Genomic DNA, 13422 nt, shown 5'->3' with positions numbered 1-13422 from the left:
TTGATAAGCAGAAAAGATCTAGAAAAGAAATGTTAGGGGGCTTAGCAAAGGCGAGTTAAACACCAAAGGTGGCTAAAAGAGATCTTCAAAGGGAACGTCCCGACTCTTTTCGGCTCCTCTGACATTTCACCGTCTCAGACAAGCCCACCTTAGCTCCTCGCTCTGACTGAAAACACACCTTTCACTTTGAGTCGAAACAGATTAAATTTGACTCTGTTCAGCCAAACTGAAAATGCTGCTGTGTGCTGCGCATGCTTAGGAGAAAATACACCGGCCTATGTGCATCACTGCATATGAATGTACTGTATATAAACGCACGGTACCGCTCTGTGAGTCGTTTGGACCGGACCGTGAGAGTTGAGCCTCGGGTGTTTTTATCGTTAACTCTTTTTTTTGGTAGCGGTACTGGTTTTATTTTGTTGTATTTATCCGCGCCACCTTAAAGGTCGGTCCGTGAAAATATTGCTGGACATAAACCGGTCCGTGGCGCAAAAAAGGCTGGGGACCGCTGGTTTATAAGGTTGGGAAACCTGCAGTCAGCTGAGCCTGAAGGAGTCACAACGCTTCTCCCAGCATGTGAAAGATTTTGCACATATACACTCGGACACCGTACTCTTCACATTAGCTGTCATGCGTGATTTTTACACCACAAAAGTTAAATAAAAGTGTCGCCCATTGTTTGAGCGAACTCACTCTTTACGCACATTCAGTGACTTTCAGTGATTAACATGGTGATTAATGACGTCCTTACAGGTTTATATCTGAGAGCGTCTCTGTAGGATCCAAACAGAGCAGCCTGCGCTCTCAGGAAGGCCCTCGCCACACCACTTCCCGTCGCTGTCGACTGCTTCTTCAGCTTGCTCTTCAGCGAGGACACCTGATGGAAAAGAAAATCGGGAGAGAGAGGTGGTGGGGTGCGGGGGAGAGACGGAGGGGTAAAAGTTAAATTATCACCTCTGAAATTGGTGGAAGAAACAGCTAGCCCATTCTGGGTGTGAAGTATCACATTTGCAGGTCATCTCAAAGAAGGGAAAGGAAAGAAAGGGAGAAGCTTCAGCCTTTCCACCGATCTGTTGTGCTGCTGGGAGCACCTGCTGCTTTGCTAATTGAGCGGAGCACGGGGGCGGCGAGGAGGAGGGGACATCGGCGAGGAAATGGAAACTCGCATTCTTGATTTTCCTCTCTCACCCTCTCCATACTGCACTTCACCCCCTCCCTCCCTCCGCCGCCCATCACCTTCTTGCTTTTTTCACCATCTCTCCCTCCTGCTTTCCCCTCCCCTCTTGGCTCTGCTGGACTCCCTCTAGAAGAGGATTCTTGACATAAAGCGTCTTTAATTATTTTCCCCTCTCCTGGCTCTGTCTCCAGGACTCCAGGCGAGAGTGGAGGAGCAGCAGGCCCGAGCTTGTTTTAGGATGACAAAAGATTCACCCTGGCCACCGGGCCCTGGGGAGTCTGGGAAGGAAGTTGTCAAGAGGCTCTCCTCACCTGCTCAGCAGTAGTCTGTGTTGTGGCAGTGCGAGGAGGAGGCAGAGCTAGCGAGGCACTGCTCCTCTCTGTGTGGGCTGTGCCAGCCTAGCACAAAAGCACAATGTTTGATCGGGTTGCGCAGGAAGTCTAGATTACTCTAACAGTGGGCTGGTAGCGCTGGCTTTGAATCCCAATTGCAAAAGGAAAACATTACGTTTAACCTTCAACCTCAATTAGCGAGAAATGGATCAAGTGCACCTCCAAACTTTGCATTGTTTCAGTCTATATTCTACACCAGCGTAAAACAGGTTCAAATACCACCCGCCAAACTGGGACAGAAACTGGGAGTGCACAATGACCACCAAGAAAAGGGAAAATTCCCGTTTGAATTAATCTAACGTAGAGTCATCACGTCGAGGTTTCTCAAACGTACCAGTGTTGTTCCTGTTACCCTCATCTATCACATCACCGCACGCACTCTGTTTATTTGCACACCTCTTAAATTGTTATTTGCACATTTTTACTGTAAATGACGGTGGCCCTGAGAGGCCAAACGGACTGCAACTTAAGAAAACACCAGCAATAAGAAAAACGCTGCAAAAGCGCACAAAACACACCGGAAATGGGGAAACGGAAATAGGAAAAAAGTTATTTCCAAAAGCACAAGTGTTTCTGGGGAAACAATAACCGACAAAACAGTTGCAGGAACCAAAACATGCTAAGAATTGCGCTGAGAGACACTTAAACCAAGTGGAGGACCTGTCGGAGAGGTGTGTTAGCCTAACTAAAAATCACGAGATTAAAACACACTTACCTAGCATGTTTTGGTTCCTGCAACTGGTCCGCCAGGTTATTGTCTCCCCAGAAACACTTCCCTTGTGCTTTCGGAAATCTGTGTTTCCTATTTCCGTTGTGTTTTGTGTACTTTTGCAGCTGGTGTTTGTTTAAGTTGCAGTCCGTTTGGCCTCTCAGGGCCACCGTAGTAAATTTTGAAATTTAAAATCTGTAAATTTTGTAAATTTGCTTATTGCAATTTAATGGTCGGGCATTGCAATAAGCATTTCACCAGATGTCTTACTGTGTATGTGTGTGAGACGAATAAAATTTGAGTATCTGCAGCGAAAAAGTCAAAGCGACGAAAGCAGAAAAACATCTGACCGCATGTTTGCAGCAAATATGATAAAGTGCTGATCTGGTCTGTGGTCGCGCACATCGCGCCGCGGCGTTGGGGGGATTTTGTCATCTGGCATCTGCAATTAGCCGATCTGGGAAACTTCAGGGAGGAGAAGCAAAGTGTTAGCACAGCTCACACGGAGGACACGCGGGGAGAGGCAGAAAGAAAGGCAGCCGGAGAGTGTGGCGGTCTTAAACTGGGACAAAGACAAAATGAACAGTGTTGATTTGGCTCCCCTGGGCTTTCTCACTCTCCACAGCGTCCCCGTGCTGCCATCGCAAATGCTCCCAGGCATCAAACAGAAAGTTTATCACGGTTAAATTAACAAGTGTCATCTCCATATTCACTCATTGTGCTAAATGCTTTTATGTTTATGTAAAGCCCTTTTTGGAATTAATATTTAATGTTTATGTGCATTTTCACTGTTTTCCCCCTTCCTCGCAAATCATTAAACTGCCTCCCCCCCTCTCCTTTTTGGAGGGGGGAGAATCAAAGCGAACACAATGTCAGTCTACGAGGGGGAGGCATACCCCCGAAGACTGTCAGAGGAGCCGGATCGTGGAGTTTACTGTGCGCACTGCAGCTTTGAACGGGTGAGAGCGCCGCGAACACTTTTTAATGAGGTGGGGACACAATCACCGTTTTGTTTTTTTACTTCCCGGCGTTTGAAAAACGGGCGATAAAGCGAAGAGTTGGAAGTTTCACCTTCGTTCACGGGAAGAGTTCAAAAATCCTCCTTCGGTCACACGTAGCGATTAATTAAATTGTCAGATATTACAAATCAAATATAGTCGTAGCTGTTTGGTTAATAGAAATGAAAACGCGCCTCGCACGGGAACAAAAAAGAAATAAATAAAACCAACGTGTACGTCGTAATTGGGTTTTGAATATGGCGCCTACGCCACAATCATCAGGTGTGCCTCCGCGGTAATGGCTCTGTCAAACTAATTAACTTCTGCAGTTTGAGTGAAGCTAACGAGATGCGTACAGGCATCACAGGAAGGCCAGGCTCTACAGGTGATAACCCTATTTGGCAGTGACATTTTTTAGTGTAAAGTCACAGTGGCGGTGATGAGATCAAAGGCAGAGAGTCCCCCATTGGGTCCAATTAGAACTATAGCATTGTACAGGGAAGGGGTGGCAGGGGGAGAGAGGGGAGTGGGCGGTTGTCGGAGAGAGACACAGAGAGAGAGAGAGAGAGGGGAAAAACTGTTGAGTTATGATATTCATAATCTATGCAGAGAGGCCTTTCCAGTACAGGTCTTCTCCCCATAGCTGTGATCTTTTCAATTTACATCAAGGGAAGATGGTCGGGGATGAAAGCGGGGCATCCAGGCGCTCGGCCCCCAGAGGGCAGACACGGGGCCTCATTAAGGCCCGGCCCAGCCAGCCCCAAACAGGATTTGAAGTGCGTCACATAAAGAGCACGGGGTCAAAGGTCAGACATAGAACAGATCTCCATTTAACTCTCCAGCTGGAGATGGTAATTAGCAGGTGCAATGATGATCCCTGCCTGAATGTAAGGGATGATACCGCTGTAGGTGACACCAGGCATCTGTGTGAACGCGCGCGAAAGTCTGCGCTCACGCCGCCGCCTTGATGCATCGAGTGAGCATCAATCAAGGGCCTCGCACTGCTGCGCACGTGTGCGCGAAACGCACGAGCTTTTGGAGAATTTTTAAAAAAGCAAACTTACCATGTGATTTCCTGTTTTGTAAAGTGACACAGAATCAGGTAATGATGACGCACACAAACGTTCACTTTTAATAAACAAAAGGAGAAGAAAAAACATCTGCATCTGCGGAGAAGCTGCATTCAGCTTTTATGCTCCTTATATCTGGAACAAACTCCCAGAAAGCCTCAGATCAGCTGAAACACTCAGTTTATTTAAATCCAGGTTGAAGACTCACCTGTTCTCAGCTGCATTTGAATAAAGCACCAAATCCACACTTTAAGCTTAAATTTCAAAACTTACATTTTAACTACTGATTTTATCTGTTTTGATTTTATATCCTGTTGTTTGTTTGTTTGTTTGTTAATTAGTTAGTTAGTTTATTTGCTTGTTTTATTCAATTTTAAATCATGCTTTTTATTTGTTCTTGTTTCTAATGTCTCTGTAAAGCACTTTGAATCACCTTGTTGTTGAATTGTGCTATACAAATAAACTTGCCTTGCAAACGAGCTCGATTATATACAGATATGTAGAATTTTACTTTAAATTTTTACTTGGGCATTACAAAAAAAAAAAAAGTCTCACAAATAACGACCCCGATGCTTCTGTTGTTTTAAAAGAACGAATAAAAAGTTGGATTTTCTTCTCACAAAAAAGGAATGTTTTGTTTAAGAATCTGTCCAGGGAAAGAAAGCCATGGGGACGCAATTAAAGAACTACAAAGAAAAAAATAGTTATGAAAATCTCCCACTTTCTTTTGATGTGCTGCAGTCTGAACTGTACACACACACACAAATCTGAACAAAGACGCACAGAGAACACACACACACACACACACAGACAGAACGCAACTTGGAATCTGTGAGAAATCATTCATTCTTTCAATTAAAGATAAATATTAGATATCTTTTAAACCGCAAAATGAAAATTAACCATGAAAATGCAGAACAAAGACAAATCTACACAAATACAATCGATACTAGTTTTAGGTTTGACTGCAAGAAATTATTATTTTTTAAATCAGTAAAGCAGTGGAAGAAAAAACTAAAGAATAAAGTATTCAGAGCGTTGCAATACATTAGTCAGGCGAAATGAGAAAGGGTGAGAAAGCAAAGGGGGGAAGCAGCGTGTGTGTGTGTGTGTGTGTGTGTGTGTGTGTGTGTGTGTGTGTGTTTTAATAGGGCTATCTCATTGCCATGAGATTCTGCCCGGTGTGGGGTTACTTTGTCAAGCTGACCTCTTATAGCAGCTGAGCGGCTGAGTTTTGCATACATAATTAACTACAGCTAAATGTCATCCCTCACTTCAATAACTAACGCAGTGGGTGATGCTGCTCTCCCTTTTTGACTTCTAATCCAGAGCGAAGCGCCGGCAGACCGACTATGTGAAAATGAAGTGCAGCTTTTTAAACTCCACGCGAGTCAATGAAGGGCTGCTAACGCTGCAGCGGGAGTGTGCACGCCTCAGAAAGACAAATCACAACCTGGAAAACGAGGCTTTAAATGAGCACCGTCTGACGTTTGCAGTCGGTACAATGCAGACTCACAACAAGGAAATCAGATACTTTGCTTGCAGCTTGTTATGATGTGGTGCAGATTCCAGGACTGTTTCTGGTAAAGTACAGCGTGTAGCTGGGGTGGAGCGACTGCATTCCCGGCGCTGAGCTACCACGTAGTTGCAGCACAGCATGCGAGGGACTTTACCGTAGGCAGCTTTGCTTTAAGTGAAGCAAACTTGACTTATTCTGAAGTGAAAATGGACAAAATCTGAGCAGAAAGTTTACCCCAAACTACATGTGAACGACAAACGTTCCTCCGGCGTGCGGGTGTCTCCGTGTGAGTGTTGCCTGCCGCGCTCTGCTCTACACGATGACGTAGATGTTGTTTTCTGGAAAATGTCAGAAACCGAACGCCAAATTAAAGCCGCGATGTTTGATTAAGTGTGCCAGGTGATCTCAGGAGAGGCGCGCAGACGCAGCCTCAACCCCCTCGTTCATTTGTAAACCTCCAAATGTAGGCTTGAAATACAGGAAGTAGGAGTGTACGCTGTAAATCCCCCCCCTTGATTGGGAATACAAATGATCAAATGTGCAAAGGCTAGGTACGTACGGGTACGCGGTGTCAGCAAAGTAGCGAGAGGCAGAGAGGAGGAGAATAGAAGGAATTAGGCTGTGATGTGAGAGGGAGCATCTGAAAATAAAGATGTGAGCTGCATTGTAGCAGCTCACCTTGAATACGCGGCACAGAAAGAATAATACATGAAAACAAAAAATTCTTCCATCATTGGTTTGAGATCAACTGCCAGGATCAAAAAACAATCCGATTCAGACGCGCGGTGTTTGTTTTCGGAATTAACAGACTCCTAATTTGCTATTCTTGGATACTTTTAATGACTGGTGGAGTAAACAGCTCCTCCAACCAAAAGCCAATTATAACTTTATCAGCACAATCTCTGCTGAAGAATCGCAGCTCTCAGAGAAGGAAACAAAAATACCTTGATCTTCCAGGGAAAACTACAGCTTCTTCTTTATTTGTTTTTATCGACTATTCCTTTTCAGTAAGCTTGTCAACACGTTGCTTTTACTGACATGAGCGCAGCCTGTTGTGAGATCAACATTAATGTATAAAAAAAAAGTATCGAAACTTTTGGTTAAAGCAACTCTAAATAATGCAAAATCCTGCCAGAGCACTGTAGGCTCCATTTGTCTGATAATATCAGGCCTTTTATTTAAAAACAACAGTCAACAAACAAACACACGGCTTTGCTGTGGACCGCCACGCTTCAGATATCCTTCATGTTCCAAATAAAAACAAAAAAGACAAAAAGAAATTAATTCTGAATCTTTGATTAATGTGACGTTTCCAATTTAAAAACAATAAAAATCAAGAGTTGCCCTCAAACGTTGGCGGCATCCTTACCAATTACTCTCAGTCAGATCTTTCCTTCTCGCTGCTAAACGGAACCGCTACTGGCGTGGTAGCGTTCGTAATAGTCAATAAATCTAAAATATTATGTGTGAAGTTGCGGGAAAAGACCATTAAGGGGGCGGAGCTGGAGCAGGGGTCCCGTCTGAAAGACAGACACTAATTCGGGACAACTGTGAACTCTGAACCCGCTAAAAGCTCGGCCACTGGTCAGCAGATCCTCGTAATGGAGTCCACATGTGCTCGCGCCGCCACAATTAAACGGATCTCCAAAGGTTTCCTTAAATCAACATCGGGGTGTTTTTAGTCGTACGCGCAGAAGAACCGCCCGTGGCCTCTGAATCCATTTGATGCTTTTATATATTCACACAAAGTGAAATAATCGTTGGGCTTCACGCCGAATAAACCCGAGCGTTACAGCGAGAACCGCAGAGAAACCAGGAGCGCCTTTCATAGCTCGGCAGCTCAGCCCAGGCAGAGAATCGCTCAGCATTAATCAAGATTTCAGGCCTCACTTTGACAAACTGCACAATGCCTCCTTTTGTGTAAACACAAACATCAAATGCCATGTGGCGTGTCCTCATCACTAACAAGCAAACTAACAAGAGACCTGGAATTCCACTCAATTAGTACCTGCTCGCTTTGTTATTAATCTGCTAACCTCCGCGAAGAGATGAGAGGAGACAGGAGGGGGAAATGAACGGGAATAAAAACAACAACAATTTGTTACGATAAATATATTAAAGTTTCCGTTTCAGGTGGTGTAATTCGACGTGATGTGCAGGCTATGTTCTGTCATTAGTCAGGAAAAATGGCGAGTGGGGATCAAAGCAAAAAAGCCTGCGAGCCTGCCACTTAATTTATCACACGGCAAAGACAAAGGCTTCTCTCTCCGCTTCTGTCGCCTTCAAAAGCCCCGACTCTTTTTTATGACAAACTCAGTTTGCAATTTAATTTAGGGATTCGGTCCCTGGGTGCAGAAAAGCAAGCAGGCAGGAAGTGAGAAGAAGGTAGCCAGACAGGCAGAGAAGCAAACAGCGGCTGCGGGAAACGTCCAGGCAGGCGGGAAGCGCTGCGAGGGAGGGAGACAAGAAGGCAGACAGGTGCCATGAAACTCCAGCAGTCAGGCAGGCAAACGGGCGAGAGAGCTGGCAGAAAGTGTAAAAGAGATCGGTGCACACAGTAAAGAGGCATTCACACACGCTAGCAGTCATAGTAGGCTGAGCAGCGCTAAACCAGGAGAACCAGAGAAGTGTGGGAGTGCGAGCAGGTCTGGAGTCTGCTGGGCAGTGGATGAAATTATGTCCTGCTGCTGGGACAGGAGTCCCGTAGGCGGTGGAGCCCGAGCATATACTGTTAGCAGCGTGGGTAAAAGAGCGTCCGCAGCCTCGGCGGGGCCTCGCCGTCTCACGGCGGAGCTTTAAACACACACCGTGAAGAAGAGCTAAACAAACACCACAAAGACCGGTGTGTGCGAGTGACCCCGACGCCACGGTGATGCTTCCCGTAGCACTGACCGGCGTCGGCGCTCCGTTAATTAAAGAGACGACGCGCTGGCAGGTGGCTTCACTGCCCACTCTGGTAATTGGCCCCTTTCTTCCCACTCGCTCCCCCCACAAAATCACCCATCTCTGCCTGTTTTCTCTGCCTCCTCCTATCTCTCCTCCTCAGAAACGTGCCAGTGGGCAGGCAGAAACGCAAGACTTTGTGAAATAATGATTAGAATGGATGGAGATGAAGGGAAGGGAGTTTCACATTTTCCCACAAGCCTCTGATGGTCGGGGAATGCTGTTTGCCTTCCAGCGTCATACGACGCGACGGGAGTTTACTTTAGACAGCCGCAGTCTGAGGAGCCAGTGCTGCAGTCATTAATGATGCGGGGAGGGGACAGAGCCGTACTCTGACAAGTTTCTGGATGTGTGTGCGCTTTAGTTTTCTTGCCATGCGCGTGTGCACGTGAGATTACTGCGTGTGTGTGTGTGTGTGCGATGTAGCAATAAAAGCTGCGCGTTGGTCTCACCACGTCACTCGGGAGGTTGTGCAGGTCGTCGAAAGGGCTCTCCAGGGTGTTTGTATCCACGTTCAGGATGACCACGTCCTCCAGCGATCGACTGCGCACTCTCTACGGGAGGAAAAGGGCGACGTTAGTGCAGCAGCGTAGATATTCTCATCATTATTATTTCACAAGTGTATACACATACACTCAGAGCGATCATTTATTGTTTTTCTTAATGATGGTTGTGCTGGAGACTTCCTGTGCATCTGACATCTTTCAACATAATAAATGATTGTATTTGTGGAATTATTAAATTGTGAAACGACGCCACGATTTTAAACCCGCAGTGTGGCCCAGGTGCGTTTCCCGGGAGACAAAGTTATTTCTGTCCTGAAGCCCCGGGAACATGAACATCCAGCAGCCGCGGTTAAAGCTGCACAGTTATCACACTCCTTTACGATTAAGGATGAAAAATGGCGCGTGGGGGAGAAAAATGATTAGAACGTGTTTACGGTAACGCGCGCGCAGACGCGAGCTGGCGAAATGAAGAATGGCACCGAGAGAAAACATTTGGACCGCGCGAACATTTTCCACAGCACCAAAAACCTCACGCATCAATAACAACACCGTGATGCTGCGGCGTGCCGCACGCATCCTGATGGCGACAAATTCAACAATTATTTCAGTGTGGTGCAGGATGCAGGCAGGTGTGTGTGCGGGGACGGCGGGTGGGGGGGGCAGCGTTGTGTGTGAATTTCTAGTTTGTCACTTTTGTGACAGCCTGTGCAGCGGAGGCTCACATGCTGATCTGGACTAATTATGTAGTGGCGGAAAGAAGGTCTGTCACGGATGCAGAGTGTGATAAATACTGCCACTGCCGCAACTGTCAGACAAATATCACACACACACACACACGTGTGCATTAGAACATATGCATCTGCACAAACACACACACCTACATACTAACACTTGCACACAAGTGTAAGCGTGTGTGTTTTTGCAACATGCATTCACACAAAGCAGCAGTGCTGCTGATGACTTGCCCCCCAAACAACACAATGAAGTAAGAAAGCTCTTTGTTTGCAGATGCTTTCTTGGGCTTCTGTGTACGTTTGCTTTAAGGAAGCACGAAAGCAGCAGAGGAAGTGAAAAGAGAAGAAAATATAGCTGTCAAATCTTATTGAAACACTCAAATGAAAACCATCTACAAAATGAACACGTAACATTCAAATCTACTGAAAATGCTAAAGACTTTCGAACATACCTCGAGCAGACTGAGATGAACTCCCACAAAGTACGGCATAGGGGCGCTGTGGACAGAAAGAGTGAGACCTGTGAGATCAGACGCTTACACGGAGGAAACATTCACGGAGGACACTTCAGCGATGACACGAGTCTTTGAAATAAAAAAATCACAGCTGTGGAAATTAGTTTCTTTGTATTCCATAAATGTAATCTGAATACATTTCAGGGTTACATGTGCTGAAATGTGAAGGCCTGACTTAAAATGATTAAGAACAGTGGTAATCACGTATCGCTAAAAATAACAACGGTCACTAATCCTTAAAATAATTACAGTTGACACTGCTGCATGTACTGACAACTATATTTAATTGAACCCAGCTGACAGGCACAGGCAGCACATTTTCTACTCACTGTAAGGTTTGTGATTATTTCCCAACAGCATCAGATTAACTGCAGCAGCACAAACTAATCTCATGTTACAGGATTTATTCTTAAAAGCAGGTAAAAGCACAAAATGTGTTCTCGCCTTCCTTACATCGCTGATTGAGACTGAATAAAAGATTAAACAAGAACAGTTTAAAAATAACACACCGACTTATACTGGCAGAAATGCAAAACTTACTGGTTAATAACAAAAGTATAAAACAACAAGCATCAGTGCAACATTTAAGGCTCGGTTTCTCTCCGAGTCGACTGATAGTTTCAGGAAGTGCAGAAAGAATTATTCCCTCAGAAAGTTAAAGGGCAGATGTGTCAAGAGTTTTATTTTTATTTTCAAAAACAACAAAAAAAATAAAGTGTTTGGTTTTTCGGGGTTATTATCATGTCGTCCTCATTTGGTGTGATATATATCTTCGTTTTCAAAGTTTGCGGAAAGGAAAAGTTGAATCACGGACCGCTCCCCATCAGCACGAGGAATAAAATCAACAAAAACAGTCAAATAATAGAAACCGTTTTTACGATGAGGTTTACAGAGGCGGTAATAATCGGATAGTTTGGGGTCAGCGTGTTCCTGGCCAGAATGATTCAGCAGCCACAGGCTTGTAATCAGCTTAAAGCAACTGAAAAACAAGCAGCAGGCCTGGATGCTGTTTTATGAATGTTCGACATTTACGCAGATCCAGTTACACAAACAGTAGACGCACAGGCATGGGCAGAGACGCTCATGCACACACACGCACACATCTAATGTAATTGCATTATCTAATCAGCGCATGAGGACACCGCTGTGATTGAATAAGATAATGATGAGTCTTTGCAGAGTGTTGAAAATCATATTTCACTGTCAGTGATTTATAGCTTCTTCAAGCCAAATGTGGCTGATGGTGAAGCGCTGGACAAACGTAACCGCGCTGCAAACGCTTTCACGCGTTCAGATCTGACGTTCAGACGAGCCGCGACTCCCGCTCCGCATCCAGTTTCAGTCAAGTCCGTCCAGATTTGTCGGATCTGCGTTGGATCGCTGGTAATGAAACCCTGAGAGAGCCCAGATGATGACAGCGCGGCGGCGCCGGCATGAAATATGGAGCCCGGTGATCGGGGCCGTTCATTATGTCGAGGAAGCCACACGTGAGAAGTCGCGCCACAAGAGGAATCGCAAGAACATGAAGAATGGGTGGGAGAAGGTGTGAACACGAGTGTCTGCACTTTTAGTGGCAGAGCGCGACGTGCCGTGCGTGCACGTCTGCACACGTGTGCAGACGTGCCGTGCGTGCACGTCTGCACACGTGTGCGCTGGAGAGAAAACACTGGTGATGCTGATGCTCGTGGTGTTTGCTGCGTGTGTGCTGCAGAGGTGGTCAGCCTTACCAGCAGTAGTCCAGAAGATGCGGGGGCAGCACAGGGATGAAGATGTGCTGCCAGTACATGGGAAAGAGCAAAGCGGCGGCGCCGTGGACACACGCCGTTAACTACAGGAAGAGAGAGAAGACGTGAGGAGGAGGGATTCAAAAGGAAAAACTTTGAGCAACAACATAAAATTCATGAAAAGGCAGAACAGTTTGGAGACTCTGATTTGTGCTCTTGGTGAAAGTAATTTTAAGTAATAAATTACTTTAAAAAAAATGACTACAGTGGCCCCGCCCACACGCTGTTATGTCCTTTAATATAAACCAAACATGCAGTCGTTTCATGCGAACACATCCTCGTCCGTTTCTGATGGCCGAGCCCGCTGACAGGGCCCGCCTCCGACCTCGTGACAGAGAAAGCAGAGACGACTGATGTGAAAAGAAAACTATTAAAAAGATTGATCTAAGGAAAGCAGCCAACACGCATCCAGCGCCGTCTCCGTATCGATTTACTTGTCCAGGGTCATTAGAGCAAACACGTTTTGCTGCTATTGCACCTGGCCATTACGAGTCATTACTTTAAAACACTGATTCTGACCCCATTTTTTTTAAAGAGTCAGAGTTCATTATTAAACTCTTTTTCAATCAGTGTCAGTAAGTTGGGATTGTGCTGTGACCTGCACAAAAGCAACAAAAGAAAGCCAAAACAGTCTGACAGTAGCCATAAAAATCTGAATTACCCCGACCACGATGACTGGGAAATTAAAAGGGAAAAGACGGAATAATTAACCTCTTTTTTTAAACAAATGATGAGGAGCAATCACGTGAAGATGACACTGCTTTTCAAAGGAGCTTTTTACACTGTCAAACCAATATTACACCCAGAACTAAAGTCATTGTCTTCCATTGTCTTAAAGCCAGCATCTCCCTCTTGACATCTCATCACATGAAACCGAGCTACAGTAATGACCTGCAGCGCGCGCACACACACACACACACACACACACACACACACACACACACACACACACACACACACACACACACACACACACACACACACAGGCGTTAGCTCATCCCCCAGATTAAAATAACATGATTAAATATGGAAAGAGAACAGAGGTCTGAGGGGCTCCTGCGGGACTTCATTAGGG

The 13422-nt window shown here is 45.6% G+C and overlaps 1 protein-coding gene across 3 annotated transcripts in view; it reads right to left on the bottom strand.

Moving 5' to 3' along the window:
- The window catches only part of dennd1b (DENN/MADD domain containing 1B), a 92156-nt gene that overhangs the window by 25461 nt on the left and 53273 nt on the right, over window positions 1-13422 (bottom strand). For all 3 annotated transcript variants that reach the window (XM_086268427.1, XM_086268428.1, XM_086268429.1), the window contains 4 exons: window positions 12291-12391; window positions 10501-10546; window positions 9261-9362; window positions 752-877 (listed from right to left, as the gene is read on the bottom strand). In XM_086268427.1, the coding sequence (XP_086124553.1) occupies window positions 752-877; window positions 9261-9362; window positions 10501-10546; window positions 12291-12391 (375 nt within the window). The remainder of the gene's footprint in view (window positions 1-751; window positions 878-9260; window positions 9363-10500; window positions 10547-12290; window positions 12392-13422) is intronic.

The sequence above is a fragment of the Aulonocara sp. 'chitande type north' Nkhata Bay genome, linkage group LG17, assembly GCF_057382095.1.
Source record: "Aulonocara sp. 'chitande type north' Nkhata Bay isolate Kocher_YH1m ecotype deep benthic linkage group LG17, A_spYH_male_GT1.1, whole genome shotgun sequence".
Lineage (NCBI taxonomy): Eukaryota > Metazoa > Chordata > Actinopteri > Cichliformes > Cichlidae > Aulonocara > Aulonocara sp. 'chitande type north' Nkhata Bay.
Note: the sequence above shows the minus strand (reverse complement) of the source record. Positions and strands in the feature narration are given on the sequence as shown.